Source organism: Triturus cristatus, chromosome 10 (assembly GCF_964204655.1).
Source record: "Triturus cristatus chromosome 10, aTriCri1.1, whole genome shotgun sequence".
Classification (NCBI taxonomy): domain Eukaryota; kingdom Metazoa; phylum Chordata; class Amphibia; order Caudata; family Salamandridae; genus Triturus; species Triturus cristatus.
The window spans coordinates 144043467-144066703 of record NC_140593.1 but is presented as its reverse complement, the minus strand read 5'-3'; the positions used below and the strand labels follow the sequence as shown (position 1 = coordinate 144066703).

At 43.8% G+C, this 23237-nt stretch overlaps 1 protein-coding gene across 2 annotated transcripts in view; it reads left to right on the top strand.

The window, feature by feature from the left end:
* Nucleotides 1-23237, top strand: part of CPNE4 (copine 4) — a 1366646-nt gene that overhangs the window by 214057 nt on the left and 1129352 nt on the right. For both annotated transcript variants that reach the window (XM_085630665.1, XM_085630664.1), the window contains exon 2: nt 15832-16031. In XM_085630665.1, the coding sequence (XP_085486791.1) occupies nt 15852-16031 (180 nt within the window). In that variant the 5' untranslated portion in view covers nt 15832-15851. The remainder of the gene's footprint in view (nt 1-15831; nt 16032-23237) is intronic.

Genomic DNA, 23237 nt, shown 5'->3' with positions numbered 1-23237 from the left:
TTAAGACTGCAGGGTAAAGGATGCTTCTCAATAACAACATATTTTTTCAAAGGCGCATTTTCACCCCTATCTATGTAGCAGATGTTTCTTTCTTACACATTTTAATGCCCTCAGAAGGATAAAAAGCTGATTGGAACTGCAGGGGTCTCATAACTTGGCTATCTGGAGCCAGTGTAAGGGCTCTCAGTTTATGAAACCTCATGCTGATAGTGCAGCTCAGCTACACAGATACAATCAAGACACCAATGTTGCACTACATACAGTTAATTCTGCAACAACCCCCACATCTTGGAAAAGGCAACATCAATGATTTGATTACCATTCTCAGAATACATAACCTACCAAAAGAGCTGCTAATTGTTAATTTTGGAAAGGTTTGGGTCTTTTCTAAGTAATTTCAACTGGATGAGATGAAATGTGATGTTTTTGTTAGACTGACGAGTTTTACTAGAAAACGTTTTTTTTAATCCGAGCTGCCACACTTAACGACACAGTGTGATTGTGGACACATTAAGCCATCTCCTTGGCCTTCACCTCTCCTAGCTGTCAAAGTGATAAAGGCTTAGGAACAAACTATTGAGTCGTAAATAGCTTTAGTCTTCAATTCAATCTGCAGAGTTGGAGAGGAAAATTGGAAACACATTAAAGGGAAATGCGTTGCTCACATGCAACAAAGAAATTGATCAATCCATTAAAATTTTGATGTGCAGATCTTCCGAAACAGGGGCTGTGTTCTTCACTTCTGAAATGTCTAATATAAAAACGGACCTTTAAAGTTTGAGGTCTGATTTTAGCACGTGCTTCTTGAGTTCGTTTGCCATTGCTTCACATCAGACATTACTGGTTTGAACAATTGCAGACCCTTCAGATGTAAGCAGCCACATTCACAGCAATGTTCATGCAGAAACGGTGCAAATACTTCAGCTTCATGTGAGAACGTTGTCTTCAGTGGCGGCTCCTCTGCTAAGGCGGAGGGTCGTCGCCCCACTGCTGCAAAGCAGTGTAACAAAGAACAAATACAATGATAATAACTTAATGTTATTATCATTGTATTTGTTCCTGCTGCGCAGCTTGGGGGAGGCTGCCCTGCTCTCAGAGAAGGGGAGGAGTGGTTTGCCCACTCCTAAGTGCACATGACTGTTTGACCGGCCCAAACAGTCATGCGCACTTCACATGTTCTGCATGCAGGCTGCATTACAGCCTGTGTGGAGAACATGCCCAGCAGCGACGGCCTGTGTAGGGCGTTTTACCGGGGCGGTGACATGGGGCAGAGGAGGGGCAGGGTGGGGGGTTGCAAAATGTGGCATACGGCCGATTGCAGGTAAGTTAGGAAAAAAATAAATAAAACGAATTGTGTTAAGCGCGCTGCATCGCTAAATGCGATGCAGCGCGTAAAACGCCCTACACGAGCCGTCGTTGATGCCCAGGCCCCCATCCCCTGGCTGAGCGCCATACCACGGCACTCAGACCAATCAGGAGAGACCGAGATGACGTGGGAGAGAGCGGGAGAGGGGTGAGGAGGTAAGTTTTCTTCTTTTTTCTTCCTTTCCTTTTTCACACCCCCAAACCCTCCCTGCAACTCCACTCCCACTCCCACCCCCACCTCCCGGCCTACCCCGCCATTCCCGATCCATGCTGGCCGCTACTGGTTGGCTTTAAGGTGGCAGTTCTCAGGAAGTCATTTTAGCATGGTTTTATGACTGCCTCACACACTAAGGAATAGGTAAAATCATACTGTGAGATGTTAAAAGAAACCTTTAACTGGGCCACCTTCATTTGCGAGTTTTAAGAATCATGCAACAAAATTCAAATTTTGTAAAGTTTGTCCATTGTTATCAAATCTGTGCGGCTGGTGCTCCAGTGACTGAAAATGAAAAGAACATGCAACCTGCAGCCTGCCTGCCTGAATACTTTTAATAAGAAGATGCAACTCATAATCCACAATATTGGACTTTATTGCACTCAGTTTGAAAATAGAGGTGGGGGACACAAATATACAAACTATGCGGCCGCTGTCTTCTTTTATCAGACTTATATAGAAGGAGGTATAACTGGAGCAGGCAGGGAAAGGAAAGAAAATACGTTTAGTTTGGTAAAGACTTATGAAATGAAATTGAAAATAGTTTTAAAACTTCAGGGAAAGGGGCAAGCTGAAATAAGGAAAGGAAAAGTAGAAAAGAAAATATGGGAGTCACCTGCAAGGAGCTGACTGTGAAAACCATAGGAAGGAAGTCAATTGGTGAAGGAAGATTTACAGAGGAAGAAAATGGGAGAAAATAAAGAATCCCTGGGGAACACCAACAGTAGATTAGATAGGTAAAATAGATAGATAGGTAAGCTAGATAGGAAGCTAAGAACGAGGTAGGGCAAGGAGAAGTAGGAATGAACCCGGGAAAGGGCAGATCCTGACCTGAAATTCCAAGGGAGTAAACTTTGCACACAAGAAGAAAGTGATCCACTTTGTTGAATGTGACAGAAAGAACAAGAGGCATAAGGCTAAAGCTGGGCTGTTCTGGTTGGAGGGAGTTTAAGCAATATGGACATGGAGAAAAACCTTGTCACTTGAACATGAAAATTGAAGTCTGAATAAATGCAAAGAAGGATGAGTGGTGGGGCGCGGCTCATGCCGAAGAAGTTGGCTGCCAAAGCTCCACGCTCTGCTACACCAGCAATCGCATAGGCTTTTCCCACTGCTAATCTATGCCACTCCTGAACAGAGTATCTGGATCCTGTGGGCAGAAAATGTAATGTTTCCAACGCGCTGTTCTCCTCCTTGCTCTTCTGGGCTGCACGCAGCCTGCAAGAGTGATGTCTGACCTCAAAATGGCTGCTGTTTGGAAAAAGCCTCACCCTGCATAAAGAGCCATAGAGGCACATGCAACTGACAACTCTGTTCAGACTCTGTTCCACAGATCGTCTGCCATATAATCTATCCACTCACATGCCTGGCACTATGAAGGGTACATTTTTCATGTGGTTTACCCTCTCAAGCTCTTGAATATTCCATTCCATCAAGAATTCCTGAAAACACAACAAGGAGGTTTCATAATGCTCTGCCTGACTTAATGATGGGGATAAATTGACAAGGTGTTCGTTAACCAAAGCTGGTTCAAGCTTTATAATCATGACCCAGACCCTCAGATGATCTGGTTTTCTTCCTTCTACATACAATCTCCACAATATGTTTTGTTCCTGGTGCTGATCTCTCTCACTATACAGTGCATGTGCGAAGTAAAGAAAGCCATTCACCCTTGTTACCTGCTGGCTGGGAGCAGTTTTGTTTGTCTCTGCTCCCTCCTAAAAGAGTCCCTTTCCCTGTTACTCCTATCAACTTCCTGATGGTGCCATTACTCCCGATTGTCTCTGTCAGAATTGCTGACACTAAGTGTTATGATCCTAAGGACACCCAAGGGGGCCAAATGTACTTGAAACCTGAACAAAATAAATATAAACATGAATCCCCTACTTCGGACTCACCAGTCAAGCCAAAACAGAATCCTGACCCTGCACTGGATCTCATCATGCAGAAAGTTCAAACTCTTTGAGTCCTTGCATAAGCTTCAGAAGCCAGCACAGACGTGATGCAAAGTGATCTTACATGCATTAATCAAGACATCCAACTCCTATGAGGAAGAATGTCAGAAGCTGAGTCAAAAATAAGCATTCTCAGAGACCACAAACTGAACTCACCTAAAGTTCAACCGGGCTACCACTCTAAGGATTACACAACTCAAAAGGGGAATCATTGACCTTGAAGATCGCCACAAGAGAGGAAACCTCTGCATCATTGGTCTTTCTGAAGGCACTGAATATCAAGCAACATCCTACTCTGTTTTTGTGGAAAAATGGATACCTCTAGCTCTTGGTCTTAATTTTGACAAAAAGTTTGAAATGATCTACACCCATAGGGTCCCAACACATAAACCTAAGAACATCTCCTTCACCAGGGCATCAATATCCAGACACCTCCATTACTCACACACAGAGCACATCATCTCTCAAATGAAGAAAGTGCAGAAAATAACGTGGCATGGTGCCTCTATAGGCATCTCTCAAGACTATGCTAAAGACACTGTAAGGAAAAGGAAAGCCTTCTTGTCAAAGTGGAGGACTCTCAAAGACCTGGCTATACAATTCTCCTTCTTTGGCCCTGTACAGCTGAAGACCTCCTTCAACAGAAAACAATCTTCGATGACCCAAAAGACTTGGACTATTTCATTGCCGAGATTCAGGACTTAGATTAGAAATGATCCCCATGTGTGATAACCCCTTTAAGGGCCTTTTATCCCACTATGTAAACTCAGGAGCAGTATGGGGCACTGCTTCAGCGTCCATAACAATTGCTTTCCCAAAAGACGGTAAAGATCCACCCAACCCCAAAAATTACCATCCTATTTCACTAATAAACACGGACTGCAAAATCTATGCTAAGACTGGAACCTGTCCTTTAAAAATGATATAACATTCAACAAAGAGGGTTCATCAAAGGTAGATTCAGCGCAGACAGTATTAGATTATTTAGGCATGCTATCGACAAGGCACACACACTCACACAACCAGCATGCGCAATAACTCCGGATGCTGAAAAGGCCTTTGATAAGGTCTACTGGCCTTTCCTACATGCAACACTCAAGGCTTTTAACAGTAGCCCAAAATTTACCAAGATGGGTCTGGCTCTATTGAAAGACCCTAAAACTAAAATTTTACAACAATGGGAACCTATTAAAAAGCTAACATTTTAACCAAGCGGCAAGACAGTATTGCCCCCTCTCCCCACTACTGTTTTTAATATCTATGGAACCTTTATTCATCAGCATTATAGAGAACACTCCAATGCCAGGAATCCCCCTTTACTGCGGGCCCACAAAAGCAACAACTTGTGCAGATAATATTTACATTTTCACTGCCCAGGTAGACTCTGCAATTCCCAATGTTATATAAACAATTAATGACTTCGCTAGGGCATCCAGCTACACCCTGAATAAAAAAAAAAGATATTTTCCCCCTCAATATTGACTGTAACAACTCTATAATAGAGAACACTGGTCTTAAATGGGTATAAAAAAGAATAAAATACATAGGAATACGATTTATTCAGGATGCAAAAGAGTTGTTTGACCATAACAAAAAAGTAACCCTATCTAAGATCGGGGACCTCCTAAATCAGTGAACGGTCACATTCACTACTTGCTGGGACCGAATTGAAACCATTCACATGATGATTTCTCCACTTGGTAATTTTCTAATAACCATGTCTCCTATCCTCCTATCGGACATCTTTTTCACAAAAATCAACCATCTGCTTAATGAATTTCTTTGGAGGTTTCAAAAACACGATAATCGCTCAAAAAAACGGACACTACCCAAGCTTCTAGGAGGCTTAAAACACCCAGATTATTGAAGATACCAAACAGCATTTCTGGAAAGGCAAGGTCTTGTTTGGTTTACCCAACACCTAATCCCACACCAACCTGGTTACAATAGAGCAAAATCTTGTCAAACCACTTTTCCTTACATCCATAATCACAACTAAAAAGATAGTGGTAGATCACACCTATCTCATTCTTGCTGGAACAGCCCACACCATCCAGAAAATCAACAGTAAACTTATAAGTAAAAGGACATTCTCCACATTAGCCTCACTATGGCACAACAACAACATTAAACAAGATGGGCAATTATTGTACTTCGAAAATTGGGCACAGAAAGGTATTCTTTACATCAAAAACGTAGGGGCTACCTCGAATTCTCTACCGTTCTCCCACATCAAACACAAATTGAACTTACAAGATATAGAATTTTACAAGTTTCTGGAAATTAAGGCCATCCTCACTGGACACAAACCACCAAACCCACCAGACCTCACACCTCTGCTGGCAAAATGACCTCAGGTGGGCATATCGCATGTAAATTCTATTTTCTTTTGTCACCCAAATCATGCACCTTGGTGAGACCAATCCAGGAGAAATGGGAAGCTCTTTTAGATAATATATATACCCTTCCTCCTACCAACCTAAACTGGCCCTCTATTTGGGTAGAACTGACAACCAACAAGAGCTCTCCCTTTCTGGCACACAGCAGACTTTGGACGCTTACATGTCTCCCTAGACACCCTCGAAGTGCTTGAAACTTGGACCCCATGCCAAGGATCTCTATTGGAGTTGTTGGAAGGAACCTGGAGATCTCCAACACATGCTTTTCCACTGCAAATTCTCTAATAAGTTCTGGTCTGGAGGCAGCACAACTATATCCCAGATTTTACCTACTAAATGGTCCCATGACCTCGCCTTCATTGCCCTAGGCTCTTTGCCCCTGAAATCACCCAAACTTTAAATAAGGAGAAACTTCTCCTTTTTAACATTCTAATTTCGATAGGCCTCAAGTTCATCCTAACAGAATGGAAGGATTTATCCCAATTATCTATACACACATAGGAGGCGTGGTCTCATTTTACCAGAGGCGCAGACAATTCCTTAAACAATTTTATGCTTAAAGCCGCAGAGAAGAAACTAAAAATCTGGGCAAGACTAAACTCATACGCCTCTGATCTCTTGCCACCATAGAGTCTCCACCTCTTCCATATATGTTAAATGTTTACATACTGCTTAACATTTATGCTTCCCAACGTAATTTCCCTATATAACGTTATCCTTAGTCAACACTTCATCATCCTTGGATGCCCACTCTCTATCCCTTTTCCCTTACCGCTTTTCTCTTACCCTTTCAAGATCCCCCTCACTCCCTCCCTTCCCCTCTACCTCTCTCCTCCCTGATCCCTCTACCGGGTGCCTACTCCTATTCTCCTTCTTTCTCCCTTCTCTTCACTATCCTTGGGTTTATGTTTTATCAGTCCCTTTAGATACTAGCTAAATAAAATGGGGGTTTTCTACACCGTATTCCATTCTACTATCAATTATGCTCTTTGTTTTACAATCACAATCACCACCCGTATGCAAACACTGACTTTGTTATGTAACGCTTTTATGCCAGACAAACTCTCTCTGTTGTATTGTTTTATGAACATGTTATGAAACCCTTCTGATGTAAAAAGAGGGGTGAATGGTAAGAGAACATGAAAGCTGGGAATGAACAAGGCGTTTCCGATTTCTTGCAAAGAAACAAAGGCGCAAAAGGGTTCATATTTAAAAGGTGAAGAAAGTTCCAGAGAGTGAATTATAGGAATTTAAAATAGGTGTTAAACATAAAGTCAAGAAATCTAAGCAGAGTAGATACTAAAGAGAAGGGAGGAAAGAGTCAAAATGGAAGCGGGAAGTCCGGGTGAGGCTCTGGATCATGGCAGTGTCTGCGCCGACTTATCATGGTCTAAGCGCCCCGGGAACGAATAGAGTTGTGTATGTGGTGACTACGGAATCCATTGAAACTGATTAACAATGGTGCAACGACTGCCACATTGTCTGCCACGGCTCCACGAGCCTTCACTTTGTTGTGGTTGCATAGAATCCAGGCTGGTAGACATACAAATACCTCAGAGGGAGTCTTTTGCCTTTGAAATTACTCATGTATGACATTGAAAAGGACTGCTTGTCACAATCTTGAGAGAAGCCTTGAGAATGTCCGGGAGGACGAAACGCGCGTCGGCTGGCGTTTTTTGTCCACATTGGAATAAATTGAAATGACCTGATACGTCTACTGCTGTGGATCACTTATTGGAAAGTCGTAAATGGGACTTCAATAATTGGTTGTGTTTTTGTCACAACATTACTGACTGAGGATAAAAGTAACAGTGTTTTGGTGTGCTTTGGTGCCTTTGTTGGACAAATTCAATTGTTATTACAGACTTAATTAAAACTTGAATATGACTTGTAGATAATTTTAGCATATCAATTTAATACTGTAATTCCCCACAAACTGTGAATAGTAAGGGCAATATGTACAAAGAAGTGGCAGAGTGAGGCGTTGGCCGCCATGGCTTAAAGCCTCACTCCGCCACTTCAGAACGCAAGGCTGCACCATATTTACAAGAATATGGTGCAGCCTTGCGTTTCCCCCTGCGCTGGCGCTACGTTTAGCAGCTTAGCGCCAACAAAGGCACCTTCCACTATAGTGCACGGGTGTCTGCGTGCAGGGGAAGATTGTTTATGTGTAGGAAGGTGTCGCTTCTTGCACATAAACAATCTTTAAATGCCGTTTTGTCACTTTTATGTGTTCTGCTTAATGCAGCACACATAGAAGTTTAAAAATGTCATTTTTTAAAAAGATTGTTTATGTGCAGGAAGGGACACCTTCCTACACATTAACAATCCAAGGCGTTTTGCTTTTTCCATGTGTGCTGCACACATAGGAAAAGCAAAAACGAGGAGAAATAAAGCATTTCTCCTTGTTTCGCCAAGTTAGGACCAGGTTTTCCCTGGTCTTAATTTTGGCACCGCCTCCTATTTGGGCCACACTTGTAAATAGGGGGCAGCGTCAAAATCAATGAGTGTTGCGGTGGAACGCCCACTGCAACACCCACTGCCCACCCCTTTCACACTAAGCATAGCAAAGGGGGCCTTATGTACAAGGAAGCGTTAAGCCACGTTACGTGCCTGCCTTGTAAATAAGGCGAAGCCCCTGTAGCCACAGGAACGTCGGAAAAAGTGACATTCTTGTGACTTTAGGGGTTTTTATATATGCCCCTAACTGTTGCAAAAAAAACATGATTAATAAAACACTTTGATCAACCAGTAGTTCAAAATTTGAAGTTTGTAGATATTGGTGGTGGAGAAGAATATATGGACGCATCTCAGTTGAGCATTAAAAAGATCTACAGCGACTCCACCGCAGGCTGTTTACATAAATATCCCACAATTCACAAGAAGCACTGCTGATGAGAAAGGGACTTGTCTCTTTGATGGACTTTGGAAAGAGTGATGTCCTATGAGGAACAGGTTATGAAAGAGAGCTTTTATATATATCTGGAAAAAGCAAAACAAAATGCATGGCAATGTTTATGTGAATTTGGTGGAAGAATTAGGTGTGAGACCCTAGGCGTAGTGGAAGTCAGGGGGCTACATCCACAGGCCTCATAGTCTAGGCACATTTGGATGTGAAGTGCATCGATGCTATTTTGGGACTGCTCTTCTGTTATTTTCTTTACTTTGCAAACAGTGTTAGATTTCCTCATGTTCCTGTGGCCACACCTGGCAATTTTTCACTCACTACAAAGTGCACTGCTGAGTCCATTCATAAACTGACCTGCCTAAAAAATTTATTTGTTGAAGGCCCAGAATCGAAATCTAATTATCAAATAGCTCATTTGAGAGGACAGATAACACGCCTGTTTAGAAATGAATAAAGGGAATGGAGCAGGCTGTTCTGCCTCGCCGCCTGCAGGGCCTTCTCTGGGTTCACTTCGAGGCCCTCCTTTGTGTTTCTAATAAAGAATCAGTAGATTACCTGAACTCATTTTATTCCTTTAAACCCGAGCTGTAGTGGCTTGAAATTTTCTTTTCTCTTCTCAAGGTCATAAATGAATGTCATTGTCAGTGGGAATAGAGGATTGTGGGTAAGTAGGAGTGAAGGGGTTCACTAAAACACAGAGAAGCACACACTGATACTCTAGCGAGGTTATTCTGCTTCACAACACATTGTGCAAATACTTGTTTGTACAATCTACATAGACCATGAACTTCTACTGCGTAAAGTCATTCTTTGTACAATAGTTGCAAAGTTTGTGTGGGCACTTAGGAAGAGGCTCACAAAGTTTAAGGGGAAATATCAGAGCAGACACAGGTGTTTTTTTACACTGCTCTGTCTTAAAAACATGCAAACGGGTCTGTTTTTGCAGCACCCTACTGGCCCCTGTTACATGGTACCCTATAATATGCACACTTCAGCCTCCATTCCTACATTAGAACTGCACTTGAGTCTATAATTCCTATTTGTAAAGCGTGAACATATCCCCCCTCAAGGGTTTCAAGGCGCTGGGGACCATTGGCTAGATTAAGTGAGCTATTGCCCAGAGTCACATGATGCTGAGCTAAGCTGCCGCCAGGGCTGGGGATCGAGCCCTGAGCCCTGCGAGCCGGAGTCTGACGCTCTGGCCGCTGCACCACACCTCTCCCTTCAGAGTCTCACCTTTTTCCTAAAGGCCGCCAGTTTGAATATAAAGGGGCCTATTTACTGAGGCATTTTGGGGTGTGCCAAATAGTATTCCTGTTGTGCTCTCATACATACTCATGCTGAGCAAAAGCTTCTAACACCCTTTGAACAAGATATGAGGAGTCTTCGACATAATCCATTCACCGTCCTCGCCCTCTAAAAACTTGGTTTGATCTAGGGCGGGCATTCACCTGATGACAGGGATGCACTTCTAAACTAAGTGGGGGCCCAAAGTGAGTGAGTGAGATTTAGAGTTTTTAAAGGGCGAGGACGGCTGATGATGAAGCATGACACCAGGTGGAGTGTGAGGCCAGTCCTAAACTTTTTGTGAGATGCCTACACTCACATACACAAAACAACCCTGAGCACCTTTTAGGTCATATATTCGGGAGCGGCCTCATTTGTGTGTAACAGTTTATGTTGGAGGCTGGCCTGCTCCTGACACCCTGTCTGCCTCTAGTTCCCTTCCCCAGCATAGCCTGGGGCTAGTGTGATCACTTCAGTGAAAACTCCCATCAGTCCCTGGCCAGACTAGGGAAATTCACTAACACCATTCCAAACGTACTCACTGGAGCAGCTACCACAAAGGTCCACACTGCACAGCAGTGACGGCTCGCCGAGGGACTGCTGCAGGGTGGGGTGGGAGGATAGTGGACTCAGACAAACGACGGGCAGAACTCAGAGTAAGGCTTACTCTGAGTTCTGTCCGTCGTATGTCTGAGCTCGCTTGGAGAGGGAGGAGTCGAGGATGAATAACCCAAAATGTTACTACTTTGCCAACAAGATGTGCTGTATAAGCCCAAGCTCGCATTTGTGACTGGGCACTAGATTTACATTGCATACCCTTGACACCTCCGACATACCCTCAGTGTGCCCACTTTCCAAGCCCTTTCAGGAAGGACATGTGCACACTGCATGTTTTTTGTGTACATAGGACGATCTTGTTTATTCCTAAATTGTTTTACTTGACCGCACCCTCATGACTGGCTTTCATTGAGGACAAAGACCTGCATTTTACTCCTCAGTCCTCATACTGCTGTACTGGAAAGGAGCACCTTTGTATCCGGTTACAGTTCCACTAGTTCAGTGGGTGGCCTTTCATTCTCAGTCATGGCGAGCATGAAATACAGAATACTATTCAGTGGGAGCTGGCAGGGATCAGGGGTGGCGGGGTGTAAAAAAAGAAAGAAAAAAATTTACCTTATCGCCGCATCTCTCCTCCATCTCTCCTCCACATTGGGGCGGAACAGGAAGCACCCAGGCTCCCCATAGCCAATCACATCGCTGCATGTGGTTCGGCGCTCAGCCAGGGAATGGGAGCCAGGGCATGCTCTCCACCCAGGCTATAATGCAGCTTTGGTGGAGAACAAGCAAAGTGCGCATGACAGTTTGGCCGGCCACAGGCAGCCTCCGAACAGTCATGCACACTTTACAGTGTGCCACCACTCCGTCTCCATGCTCCTCTGGCAGCGGGGCAGCCCCGCCCAGCCCGCAAAGCTGCAGCAGCAGGAAAAAACAAAACGATAATAACCCTGAGTTATTATCATTTTATTTTCCTTTTATTTCCCTGCTGCAAAGAAGTGAGGCAACGCTCCTGTGCCTTAGCAGAGAAGCCGCCACTGATACTATTATTTTGAATGTAAACACAGGATGTGACTACATGTGGATTGTGTTGGTAGTTATTTTTCTTTCTAATTTCTACGGCCCCCCTCCATGTGCTTCCGCATTCTTCTGATACATAACTGGCACAAGGAGAAAAATTGTCCATTGGAAACTGTGCATTCAAATTCAAAGAAACATTAATAAGACCATCACAAATATGTACAAGCGAAAAACAACATTGGGATCAAACTTGGCATCTCCGGACCTCAACTTTCACATCGTAATTAACTAATACTGGTTATTCCTATGCAAAGGTTTGAAATCCACCTAAAAATAGTCTCTGGGGACACACAGTATTTTCTTTATTTCTCCTATGCAATTCCCCATCTGCAATGGTTAATTCAAAATATTCATCTTTGAATTTACTTCTCCAAGAAGAGAAATGGTCGACGCATTTCGGCCTTTGATGCGTTTAAGGCCTCAGCAGGACTGGTAGTAAGAGGTGATCAATTAGTTCTATAATGAAAACAAATATATATATATATATATATATAAATATATATATATATATATATATATATATATATATCAAAATTATATAGTAAACGTAAGGTCATATAAAGTCAAAGTCCAATATACCCAGGGGATACAGAAAGATTTGTTTTGCCATATTAATTGAGTTGGCATTCCAAACATAATTGTTCTGTTAGAGTTAACAAATGTCGTTAAATAATTCCTCTTGCGCTCACCCACTTTTTTGCAGATATTTTGTTAGCTCAAAAGTTGCAGTGAGTATTTGGGGCATCCCTGTTTTCTTTAACGGAAAACAGCATGAGAGCAGCTCCAGGATTGGTCAGATTCGCGATGGCACTTGGCAGGAAGTCAACCACCTTCCTTCCCATTCCTGCTCATCAGTCTCATCATCGTGGGAGGGGAGGGAAACCGGATGGAGGGCCAGCATCATCTCTGTGAGTTTTCCGCTATTGTGCCATGCTCACCACTTTTTAATCTTACCAGCCGCCCCTGGAGTGGTACAAACTCTTGTAAAGTGTATTTGTAGAGACTAGTAAATCATTACTAAATTCAGACTCAGTGAGTGTTGATGACATTTGCCTTGGATTTTGCAAACCAACTCCAACATTTTTTTCCTAACCCCACTATGCTTCCAAAACATGATTAACAGGTCCATTGCAATTGGTGTCTCACTCTCCACCCTCACACATGTGATTGGTTTATACTGTAAATATGAAAGATCTCGTATGAATAGAAGAATTTCACCTCAGTTTTGTTAGGAAGATGTTCATCTGGGAAGGAATGGTCCTAATTGGTTATTAAACAAGAAACTAATGAGTAGTTTATCAGATGAAGTCCTTTTATTTATTTTGGTATAAGAAAAGAGTTTTGTCTCTTTAGATGCAGTCCAGCTTTGTATGTATGTATAATTATTACAGGTATCCTTGACAAAGAATTCACTAAACTTGATGAATCATTACTAATTGACAACACCAGTATTCACCCCTTTAGCACTGATTTCTGGACCTGGTGCATATAACCCATAAGCTTTCTAACTCTCCTTTTTGTTGCTATTCTAGACATACTCACTTATGCTCATTGAATTTTTTGTTAACTCCCCCAATCTTTTCCTGTTATTCTTACAATGGCTGCATTCATTAGAATTACTAAGAATAATTTATAATTCTGTGGATATTTGCTATTACAGTTATAAAGTGTTCTAGCACGCGTATGCCATTATAGGAAAGTAAACTGTAATGAAGAAATTGGGTAATGTCAGATTAAAAATAAAGAATGTGAATTCAACTAATGTGTTCTGGGTATTAGTGAAGAAAGAAAATGAAGAATGATGAGTTATGTGTGTTTAAAAAAAAATAAGAAGCACATTACTTAAAAGGGAAATGGTTAACATAGGGTAGGATGTGGGGGTCGAGAAAAATATAAATCTAGGTTTTGAGGTAGGACAAGGTGATTTTGAAGATGCAGAGGTAAAAAGATGAGTGTAGATAGCAATAGAAGTAGCTATAGGTGCAGAAACATGTAAATGTTTTGGGTTTGTAGGTAAATTGATGTGTGGAGGTAAAGCTAGATATAGGTGTAGAAGAGAGAGTAAAGTTAGAGGATTGTTTAGTGAATGATGGTGAGGTAGAGAAATTGATTTCAGGTGCAGAGGTAGTCGTAGGTGCAGACGTATGAGTAGAAGTAGGTTGAGTGATAGGGTTGAGCTTAGGGTTAGGGAAGATACCACATTTTGCTGTGATGGTGTTCTTATTCATAGGCTCCTCATTCTTGTCAAACTAATATAGAATTAAAACAAGATTTGGCAAAGCCAATTGGTCTGGATTTCAAACTGAATCTTAAATTAAAAAAAATGCTGCTGCAATAAAAGACAAAAAGCAATTTATTTCTGCGTACAGTGCATCTATGAGATTAATAATTTAATGTGTGATGATTCAGTGTACTTTTGAGATGTAAAATGATCCCTCGTGCATTACAAAGCAAGCACTTTATTGGAGGCAGACTGGTATACCAGTCAATATCAAGGGGTGGGAGAGGGAGACCGTTCAGAGTGGAGCCACAGTCCTCTCTGTGTGTATTTCAAAGAATTGCTAATATTGGTAACCATCAGTCAGGCCAGACCTAACAATGGTCATCATGAATTGTTCATGTTGTATTGCTCTTCGTCACATTTTTGCCAGGATAGCATGGTTTATTTTCACTTGTTAAATCCTTGCAAAGGGCCATTACCACAATAATATTCAAGGGATCCCATTTAATAATGCCAGACGAATGAAAGGTTGGATCACCAATGCCTAAGTCACCAAACAGCTCCATGTGCAAATCAGTGTTTCCTGCTATGACCCGTTGTAAGTTAGAATTTCAGCCTAGGGTTCGGATGAGGTGAAGCTGGCCTACAAATCCTTGCATGCATGGGCTTGAGAGATGAAAGCTCGGAGAGCAGTATTCTACCCCCGGTGACAGGACACCATCTTGTCTAGTCTAGCCTAGTCTAGTCTAGTGTTTTTGTGTAGCGCATGGTTACCCGAAGGCCTCCCAGCCCTGCAACACAGACACTGTAAAATGATAAGGCTGCAAGGGAGTCAGTCAGAGAAAAGCCAAGTCTCCAGAGCCTTACGGAAGGGGAGTTTGAGCTCTAGTGAGCATCGGTTAACTTTAGCCATCCCACAATTCCAGCATGGGATCTGCAGGTTGCACAAAAGGCTGCCGCAAAACTGTGCAATGAATTACCACTTGAAATTAGACGTTGTAACACTCTGTCTTTGTTCAGAAAAATAATTAAAACATGGTTGTTTCCTAGAAACTGATCACTCCCCTGGCTGTGTTGTCAATGCGAGTCTACTTTCTCAGTTTTATGATGGTTTGCGTCGCGTCCTATAGCGCCAGGGTACCCGTAGGGTGTTTGCTGCACTTTACAAATGCCATATACAATACAGTACAATACATGTATCTCAACTAAAGGAAGGCAAAAGTATGTTCATTTTACACATGCAATTCCTGTAAGAATTGCAGATGTTATACATGTGGAATGGGTGATCTTCGGTGTGAAAATGGCAGCAGAGGCATCCCCCCCCTCCTCCTCTGGGCAAGGCTGGCAAGATGCCAGCTCCAATATACTGTTCATCCAGTTTCTAAAGTCATGCGGTGAACATTGCTACAAAACCACACTTCCGTTTCACAGTTCCCACGAAATATTTTCTGATCGAAATAGATCTCTCACGAGAGAAAATTGTGGGGAAAAAAGAACTCCGAAAAAAATAGAAATGTTGCATGGTGTACATATCCCAATAATGGAGGTTTACACAAGAGTACATTTGCATGAAAATAATTACTTACAACCTTGTTTCAACAGCATGCACTCTACACACTGAGCTATATTGTTGGAACCAACAGCGAGAATGTACAATTGAAATATATATGTGTATGTCTATTATGAATTATTATAAAGTTTGGAATTTGTAATAGTGATAGTACAATGTCTGCGTCACATATAGCGCTATGCAACGGTATGCATAAGATGGCGCTTGAAGGCACAATCGTTCAATTCACAAAGCAGTACCCGGGGCATAATTCTGTTGCTGTCGCTTCTCTCCACAGGAGGCACCAGCCGAACCAGCATGCAGAAAATGAGCAACATCTATGAATCAGCGGCCAACACGCTGGGCCTGTTCAACAGTCCCTGCCTGGCCAAGGTGGAGCTTCGCGTGTCCTGCAAAGGGATATCCGACAGGGACGCCCTTTCCAAGCCGGACCCCTGCGTCATCATCAAGATGCAATCTCATGGGCAGTGGTTTGAGGTGAGTGGGCTTCAGCCAAACCATCAGAGTGTGTCCTTTGTTGCCTGTTGGACATATTCAGGCAGGTTGCTGCCAGTGCTTGTTTGTCAATGTGCACATTCCTGGATACAACAGGCAGCTGCGACCCCTGACTACCTCCAAATGACGTACATGAACAAAAGAGGAGAGGGGTCACTGAAATATGATCTAGGATTGTTTGCAAAGAAGCAGCATCTTCCTAGCAGGGGAATCCTATAGGGTGGCCATACATAAAACCTCTTGTGCGAGAGGGGGCTTAGATGCCTTGTTTATGAGAATGTATATATACGTTTAGTTTTTTTGGAAGCTCACATTGAATTTACCTTCTATGTAGCCTGCTCTGGTTTGTGACTTTACGTTCTGTTGATCAAGTGAGTTAATCACAATATGACTTTAGGAGGGACACACAGGTTAGTAGTCGCGGGTACATGATTACACTGGGACCTGGATCCCCACTAAGCATTGGCACTGTGTACAGTGTGCATTCCCTGGGTTTGGAATTGTGCTGAGTTCTAGTGTTTCTCTATCTTTGATTGGGGGTTTTTTATGAATCTCTTTATAAATGTGCTATTTCCCTTCCTGCTGGCACTGTGTGGTTTGCACAACCTGTGATGCAACACTTATTGCAGCCTCTCAGGTGTATGTTAGAGGTGAAGAAAAGTGAGGAAAGTGCATTGAGTTTAAGTGCAAAACTGTGCGCGGCTTTGGCTTGATTGTGCGGAATGTGCATGCGTTAATTGCATGTTTTTACCCTGTGGCATGCTCTTTAAAATCGAGAGCTGCGCATGCCTTATTGCATTGGACATACACCTGGAAATATGTTTGTAAATCGGGCCATCTATGTAGTTTTAAAGACCCCACAATTATAAAGTTGCCACCTTTATTAGAGGCGAGAATCGTGAATTTTAATAAATCAGGATGCCTGTTCCTAAGGAGGTGGGTGAGGTACAACTGCACACACTGAGCCACCTTGGGAGGTTGTTTGAATGCGAGAAAAGGAACCCTGTGGGTTTCTTTCTGAAGACCAGGTATGTGACTCAGCAAGTGGGGGTGCCTCTCTTAGTGAGGTCCCACAAACTGTAAGGTGCGCCTACCTCTGGGACTGATGTGATTTCCATCAAGGGGGGCTCGGTTTTTGTCAGTGTATACAGGTGTGGTGCTTTTCCAAGCTCAGGGTGCAGCACAGCGCCTTGAGGATACGTTCTTTGTGGGAGCAAATAATGTGTCACCTGGTTACCGATGATTGAGTCCCGTAGTATTGCATTCAGTCACTAGTATGTCTTACTTACAGGTGGAACGGGTGGGATTGTGTCATACTGAGATAGAGGGAGATTGGGTTGTGAGTCATGTGTTCACATCTCGCTGCTCCCAAATTGTCTTCCAGAGAAATTAAAGGCACGGGATGAGACTAGAGTTTAGGTTTCACAAACTTCATGAACTTTTTTATCACTCACCCAAAATCATGAAATTTTCATACAAAAGTATCAGGTGAAAAAACTGTCAAGAATAAAATGTTGCAGGTAAAAACAAATGGTTACTACTTTTCTGCAAAATAATTATTTTCCTGTAAAATGTCTGGGTCTGGCTTACAGTTTGACATGAAGGGTACTGCATCACAAGCTTGACGGTGTACCCCATCCATCAAACCATCAGTCCGTTCACCTCATTAAGGCCCTCATTATGGTGGCGGTTGGTTGGACCGCCGACCGCCATTGTATCGTGCAGGTGACCGTCCAACAATGAGTCGGCGGTCCCACCCAGCCTATTATAATCAGACCACCACACCCAAAAGTGCCCTTTTCTACTGCAACTTGTGCTGCTGCCCAGGAAAAGGGCTGCAGCACAAGCCACAGTAGAGAAGGACACTTTGTGCACATCCATGCACCGCATTCCAGGCACCATGTGGTGTCTAGCACATGGTGCATGGATGTGTGGGAGGGCACTACATGCCCCCCCAGTCCACTTAGCAGTGGCCCACAGGGGACGGGAGCACTGCTTGGGGCCCCAAAGGACCATTTCCGTTTGATATTTGAAAAGGCGTCGGAAAGGGACATCCTAATCCCTACAGCGGAGCCTGCGTGGGCACCACTTCCATTGTAGGGATAGGATTCCGACTGCCACCCCAACGGGATCTAGGATCCTGTCGGAGACGGCAGTCTGTCCCACGACCTCTGCACTCTGAACACTGGTATGATAATCCAGCAGTTAGGCCGATGGCCTGGATGTTGGGCAGACCACCACTGACAGCCTGTCGGCGGTGGTCCGCCTGCCATCGTAATGAGGCCCTTAGAGTCTGGAAGACCGTCAGCTTTCCATCGGCGGTGCGCCCAATGGCCCGATTGTGTCGTGCTGTTATAATAATCCACTGGACCCCCTCACCCTATACAGACCAGATGGTTTTATGGCTCTAATTTCTATCAAGAAAATCTTTACGGTCATGGATGGAAAAAGTAAATAATGACTCCACACTTAGAGATAAATCTCTCTGAGTCTGGGGATCCATTTTTTTTGCCTTTCATAAACAAACACCACCCTAGGGAGTTTGCTTCTGAGAAACAAAGGTTGGCGTACCTATCAGATGGTGACCGTAAGAATACACCAAACCTTTAGTGCCTTCCACAGAGCGTGTGATGGCGGCGCCTTGGAAGGCACAGAGATCACTGCTGGACCGACGACATTCTCTAAATATGTCAGGCAGTAGTCTGTCAGGATGGCAGATGTAATGCTGTCCGCCACCCTGACAGAAGGACAGATTCCCCCAAACTCCAATCAAGGACCTCTGTCTTTTGTTTCCCAAGGAGGTGCCGTTTTGCAAAGGTGACAAACATCACAACTTTGTAAAGATGTGTTTGTTTCTTTAGCAGAACCCTTCTGGCAGACTTACCATCTCACCCTCCTCCCCCCACAAGTACAAACGTATTTTTAATCTGAAGTATGAAAAACAGCAAATGGCACTAGCCTCATGCTTGCATCCTACTGCCTAGAGTAGAAACTAAAAAACCAAAGAGCGACTGAAAGTTCTCACCTTACTGTGTCGCTACTTGGGGCCTTATTACACATTATCAGTGTTTGCGGTCGAAGCACCTTTCAAAAGGTGCCCCTGGGGCAAACAATGATAATGCGCCCTATTATGGTAAATGCGCTGCCCCCAGGGCAGCCATGAACTCGCGCTGCCCCCGGGGCAGCGCATTCATGTGAAAACACGAAGCACTTGCTCCATGTTTTCACTGTGCAGGCGGCATCCACCTGCACTTTCAAAGGGGATTAGAGATCCCCTTGCAGGCCAGTGCTGTCAGGGACTGCACCCACCTGCAAGGGGATCCTCTTCAGCCCCTGGAGAGTGCTGCTCTCAGGGGACGCACTGACAGTGGGCCACCTTTTAAATGGCACACTGTCAGTGCGCCTCCTGCTGGCTTCTTTGACTCCACGCCCCAGTCTGTAATATGGCGCAGGTGCAGAGTCAAATGAATTCCCTCATTTGCATAGGGCACGTCCCTAAGAAAATGAGGGAACAACCTCTGAAGGTAGCGCTGGCGCATTAAGTGCGCGAGTGCTATCGGTATTATAGAAGGGGACGCACAAGCGTCTGCACCCGCTTCTATAATACCAAAGTGCCCCGGGGGCGCACAAAGCAGGCTCAAATGCTCGTTGCGCCCCCGGGGCACCTTCTGTAATACGACCCTTGATGTATACGATAAAACACAAAGTGTCAAAATGTGTGTTGCCCACTTCATTGTTTCATCATTTGTACTGCTTTGGTTTAACTTTAAAAAAAGCTAGAAATATTAAAACTTAGCAGGTCTAAATATGGCTGGCAAGTGTCATGTGTGACACTTTCTGCCAGTCCATGCTCAGGCAACTGTATATTGCACTCTGGAATTGCACTTTTGATTTCAATCTAAACATGCGAAGTGCACATGCCTGGACTACCAGGCCTCTCCAAAGATGTCAGGATATCTGCCACTTAGCAGTTATGAATAAATAAACAGAATGTGTAAAATAAATGTCTAAATGCCTACAGCCAGTGTGACTTGGAGGGTTCTCTTTCATGTCTCTCCATGTCCTGTCAATAAAATAGATTCTACAGATTTCCTGAGGTATTTTCTTTTTTAACACAATTTGACAAATATCCATTATTTTGCTTAATTGTCTGTCTATTTGGGGTATCACTATCTGCTACTCGAATTATGCAGCCCTGGAGGGCTAGATGTTGTGTCAGTGTTAACTACATTTTGTGGCAAGAAAAGGCAGATTATGGTATACAATACAACTCGTTGTGGGTGGTATCATGTCATTATTTTGTTTGAACGCACACAGATACTGTCAGGGAAAAGAGTTCACCACAGTTAGCTTTTGTAAACTGCCTTCCATTGCACCGCACCAGGTGCTGCACGTTTCATGCTAACTTCTGACCCATTTGAGGTAGAAACGATTCTTTTTTTTGCAATCCACAACTTATCCAGCCCGAGATGGTGGATGTGTAAAGTTTTGTAAATACTTAATTATGCGGAAATAGAATGCCTGCATAATCTCATATTTGCATGGGTCCTGGTCAACACGTGACAAAATGTTTTGAAAAGATTTGATTGGAGCGCCAGAAGTTGTGGGCGGCGACCAATAGGCTGTTGCCTTTGGATCCTATGAAGAAAGTTCTGATAGTAATGAAAATGGAAGGAGGAAGGTGACAGGACGGTGCTGCATTTTCCAGAAATGGAAGATTTTTTATTTTTTTATTTTTAAGTTGGTGGCCAGGCGTGAATGTCTCTGCAGGTCTCAAGCGATGACGATTTCTAAATCGTGAGCTAAGTCTTTTTAGAGTTCCTAAAGTTCAGGGTCCGTATTACACATTATCATTGTTTGAGCCCAGAAGCACCTTTCAAAAGGTGCTCCGGGCGCAGGCAATTATAATGTGCCCTATTATGGCGAATGCGCCGCCCCCAGGGCAGCCATGATCTCACACTGCCCCCAGGGCAGCGCATTCATGTGAAAACACGGAGCAGCCACCTTGTGTTTTCACTGTGCAGGCGGCAGCGGCCTGCACTTTCAAAGGGAATTAGAGACCCCCTTGTAGGCGGGGTGCAGTCACTGACAGCACCCGCCTGCAAGGGGATGTCTGGTGGGTCCATGGGACCCCCTTTACCACCTGCAAAGGGCTGCTTTCAGGGGGGCCACAGATAGTGCGCCACCTTTTTAATAGCGCACTGTCAGTGCACCTCCTGAGGGCTTCTTTGACTCTGTGCACCTGTCTGTAATGTGGCGTGGGCGTAGTCAAAGGAATTTCCTCATTTGCTCATTTGCATAGGACACGCCCCTATGCAATGAGGGAACACCCTCTGAAGGTAGTGCTGGCGCATAAAGTGCGCCTGCGCTATCGGTATCATAGAAGGGGGCGCACAAGCGTCTGCGCCCCCTTCTATAAAACCAAAGTGCACCAGGGACGCGCAAAGCCGGCACATATGCCCATTGCGCCCCCAGGCGCCTTCTGTAATACTGCACCAGGTGTGCAAAGTGCATAAAAAATTCATTTCTTTTCAGTATCTGCCTTTATGTGTAAGCTGAGTCTTGAAAAGCTGGCATTGTTTTTATTTTTAAATGGCTGGGTTCCCCTTTAAACACACTAAGAACGCGTCTGACTGAGGCTGTGCATTATTTCCTAGATCTGCGAGCATGGGACTTCATTAAGTGCTATCTGAGAATGTTATTAGGAAATTCTTGGAACTCAGAGGCACATAATTCAAAAAGCTTGATGTTATTAGAGCCCATTTCCATAAGAATGGGCTTTCGGCTGCTTAGAGACAAGTAAAGCAGAGCAGTTACACAGACAGTTGTGATCATCGCGCCATTAGTGAGCCATTCAAGAGATGAGAGGATGCTCCTTCCTCGGAGGTGGAGATGCAAATTTACATCATCAGGGAGATAATGGTCACCCTAAGAGTTATGATGTGAATATATGACTCTCCAGGCATCATAACACATCCTCGTGCTGCACTTCCTGACGCGTCTCTATTATGAGTTTGCGTTCCTGCGGTCGCGGTACCTCATCAATCGTTTGAGTAGAGACGGAAGAGCTTCTTTACACCACTCCTGCTCCATCATAATCAGTGTGTGTGGACCAACAGAGCCAGTAAATGTCATCACTTTAGTAGCTCAAACCCCAGAGTGGGCGGCCTCTCAGTGCATTGCAGGTACCGCTGACGTGATCTTGAATACGAGTCAAACTTGTTAAAAGTCCAAAATGTTTGCTAGTTAACATTGGGTTTCTGAAAACAGATGTCCAATGGGAGAGGATCCCATACCTGGCTGGCTCCAACCGTGAGAGGCATGTCTTTCAGATGTAGTGCAACCATTCTTGAAAAATTCCAATGGGCTGTAAGAGACCAACCTACATGGGGCTCTAATAGGCTGTCTGCAAGGTGTTTTGATAGGTCAGCTGATCTCAAGGGTCTGTGATAGCCAATCTCAAGGGGGCTGAACCCACAGACTCTTTCATAGGCGAAAGGAGGCAGCAGGTAACCTAACCCATAGGGTCTTACATAGGCCAGTCACATGGGGGCAATGGCACTGGGGCTATGGCATGCTGATGTAAAGCTGAAGAGATGACAGGCCAAGCTCAATGCTTCTATGATAGCCAGTCTCAAGCGAGGCTTATAAAGCTGATCCCAAAAGGTTACTGACCGGCTTATTTCAAGGGGTCTATGGATCACTGACCGCACAGGAGACTGAGAGGCCAATGCCAAGGGGGATGTAAGAGACCGGACTAAGACTAGTTACCAATGTGTTAACTCAGACCCCACCTTACAAAAAGTATCCCATACATTTGAGGAAAAAGGTTTAGCCTCTATTTGTCACCCTGCAGGAAAAGAAAAAAAGAAAAAGAAAGACTTTTTTTGTTTGTTAGATGCTCACCTACTGTAGTAGTGGCATGCTTTATCTTCGGGTCTCATCCTGGTCTCTAAAAACCAGGCTGGACCGTGTTCCAGGGAGCACTTTGAATGGTTTTCTCTAGTCAGGGTCTTAAAATTACAGTAAAAATACCTCACACAACCAACGTATCCCTTTATTACTGGTTGTTTGGGTATGATTAAAAGGTTTTGTTACAAAGGAATAAGGATATATTGGTCCTATTGCCCTAATAAATGGTTGACATGTTTCAGCCCCTAAAACAAAGACCTCTTTGGTCCAGGGCTT